Source organism: Mus pahari, chromosome 16, assembly GCF_900095145.1.
Source record: "Mus pahari chromosome 16, PAHARI_EIJ_v1.1, whole genome shotgun sequence".
Lineage (NCBI taxonomy): Eukaryota > Metazoa > Chordata > Mammalia > Rodentia > Muridae > Mus > Mus pahari.
In genome coordinates, this window is record NC_034605.1 from 17,871,394 (window position 1) to 17,873,698 (window position 2,305).

Genomic DNA, 2,305 nt, shown 5'->3' on the forward strand with positions numbered 1-2,305 from the left:
GATCCTCTGGAACTGAAGTTACAGACAGTTGTGAGCTGCCATGTGGGTGCTGGGAATTGAACCANGGTCCTNTGGAAGAGCAGCCAGTGTTCTTAACCTCTGAGCCATCTCTCCAGCTTCCTGGGTCTCTTCTGAATTAACATTTGGGAACCATAGACCAAATAAAGAATGAGATTTTGATTATTGGATAGATAAAATGACTCTAAAAAGGTCCTTAATTCACTATTAAGCACCAGGCCAAAATTAATTTAATTAGGCAAGGAAATAAATTGACTTACAGAGTCTTTGCCAGGCATGGTAGGACACACATTTGATCCTAGCACTCAAAGAGGCAGAAGCCAAGTTGATGGACCCTTGAGTTCTAGGCCAGCTAGAACTGCATAGTGAGTGAAACCTGTCTCAAGGGAAAAAAAAATTCAGTTTTTTCTTTTTATTTTCTTTTTATGCAATGTCCCCTGTAGTTCAGACTGGTCTCAAACTTATATATAGCTGAGTATAACTTTGAACTTCTGATCTTTCTGATTCTACCTATGGAATGCTGGTATTACTCCTGTATTCTACAAACACCTTTTCTATTATTTTCCTCCTTCAAAGAAACACTATACACAGATACTGATCAGTTTGGGGCAGAAAAATGTTACGAGAAAAAACACAAACAAACCAGAAAAAAGAAAAAATGGGACCAGGTTGTGAATTGAACTTCATTAAGTGGAGCCTCNTTTGTCAAAAAGGATAATTTGTGGGGTGTCAAGCACTGAAAACAAACAAGCTGGTTGGAAGAGTGCCTGTGCATTCATTCTGTCTTTTCAGACGTTGATACAGGTCTTCAGAGACAAAACTGAGGTACTCTTGGCATTGTCATTTAGGGAAAAACAGCAGTTCTTTGGTCATTTTAGTCAATCAGGGAAAGAGACTTGTCTAAGAAATCCCTGTTTTGAATTGTCATCAATGAACTGGGAACCCTCCGTGTCGTATAGTTAGGGAGCAGATTCATCAATGAGCTGGGACCCTCCATGTCGTATAGTTAGGGAGCAGATAGTTTCTTGGAAGGTAAGTCTTTTTTACTGTCAAGCCCAGAACATGTGGGGCAGGAGGAAGAGCTGGTCACATTTAGTGTCTCACATTTATGACCCANGTTATGCGACTCCTGATAGTTTCAATTTTGTTTTTAAAAAATTAAAAAATAAAGATCTTATGTGTACGAATATTGTGCATGTTTGTATACCTATGTGTGTGCCTGGTGCCTGAAAAGTCCAGAAGATGACCTGGAAATGGAGTTACAGGTGTTGGTGAACTTCACTGTGGGCCCTGGAAATTGAACCAGGGTTCTCTGGAAAAGCAGCTTTTTAACTGCTAAGCCATCTCTCCAGCCCTCAATTTTGTATTTTTATGCAAAGGGATTTTGATAACACAACACTTTTACACATGTCACCCTCATTTACTCAATTATTGGAGACTAGTACTTGAAAAGATAAATGGATGAAGCCACTCCTCATTTTTAATTGAAAGAAGCTATTGAGTCTAATCAAGAAAGGCTAACATTATTCATTTTCTTCTGTGAACATCTTACTTAAGTGCTCGATTAAAGCCACTAGTGAAGGGTTCCCACCACAGGCCTCAATTTGTTTGTAGGCTTTAGCTTCAAGCTCTCTAAGAGTGTGTCGAGTGTATGCAAAAGAACCTACATCTTCCAGGTACTGCACACAGTACTTTTTAATATCTATATTCTCTGTTCTCTGGCGCAGGATGTTCTGTACCTGTGTGCTTTCTGGCCTTGACCAAATGGCATGGATAGTGGGGAATGAGAACTTTCCTTCTGTCAAGTCTTCACAGAAACTTTTGTTTTCACTGTATTCTTTGGAGTGTAGATTGGCGTAGTCATCTCTAATCTGGAAAAAGAGCCCAAGTGTGTCAAGCAGTGGCTTCAGATCTTCTTTGTAATCAGAGAACAACTGCATGAGACCTACTGCTAATCCGAACAAACCACCTGTCTTCTGCAACACCATGGCTTTATATTCTTCTTCAGTTGGACAGGTGTAGGTGTCCCNCCAGTAAATATCTAGGCCTTGTCCCTGATGAAGTTCCAGAAGCTGGCGTGTGAAAAGCTTCACCGCATCTGGGTGATCAAGGGTTAAGACTTTTTCCAGTCCAAGGAAGTAGACGTAATTGGCAGAATTAATGACAGATGGGACACCATAGATGCTGTGAGCCACTGGAAAACCACGTCGGAGCTTTGAACTGTCTTCAATATCATCAATGAGTAAACTGGCATTATGCAACATTTCAGTCACTTCAATGATAATCT

At 40.3% G+C, this 2,305-nt stretch overlaps 1 protein-coding gene across 5 annotated transcripts in view; it reads right to left on the minus strand.

Moving 5' to 3' along the window:
* Nucleotides 1–227: 227 nt before the first annotated feature.
* The window catches only part of Ggps1 (geranylgeranyl diphosphate synthase 1), a 12,034-nt gene continuing 9,956 nt past the window's right edge, over nt 228–2,305 (minus strand). For 4 of the 5 annotated variants that reach the window (XM_021215564.2, XM_021215563.2, XM_029547644.1 and 1 more), the window contains one exon: nt 448–2,303. In XM_021215564.2, coding sequence (XP_021071223.1) covers nt 1,542–2,282 — 741 coding nt within the window. In that variant the 5' untranslated portion in view covers nt 2,283–2,303 and the 3' untranslated portion in view covers nt 448–1,541. Of the gene's footprint in view, nt 395–447; nt 2,304–2,305 lie in introns of those variants that run through there. The other variant, XM_029547645.1, reaches the window with a different exon arrangement.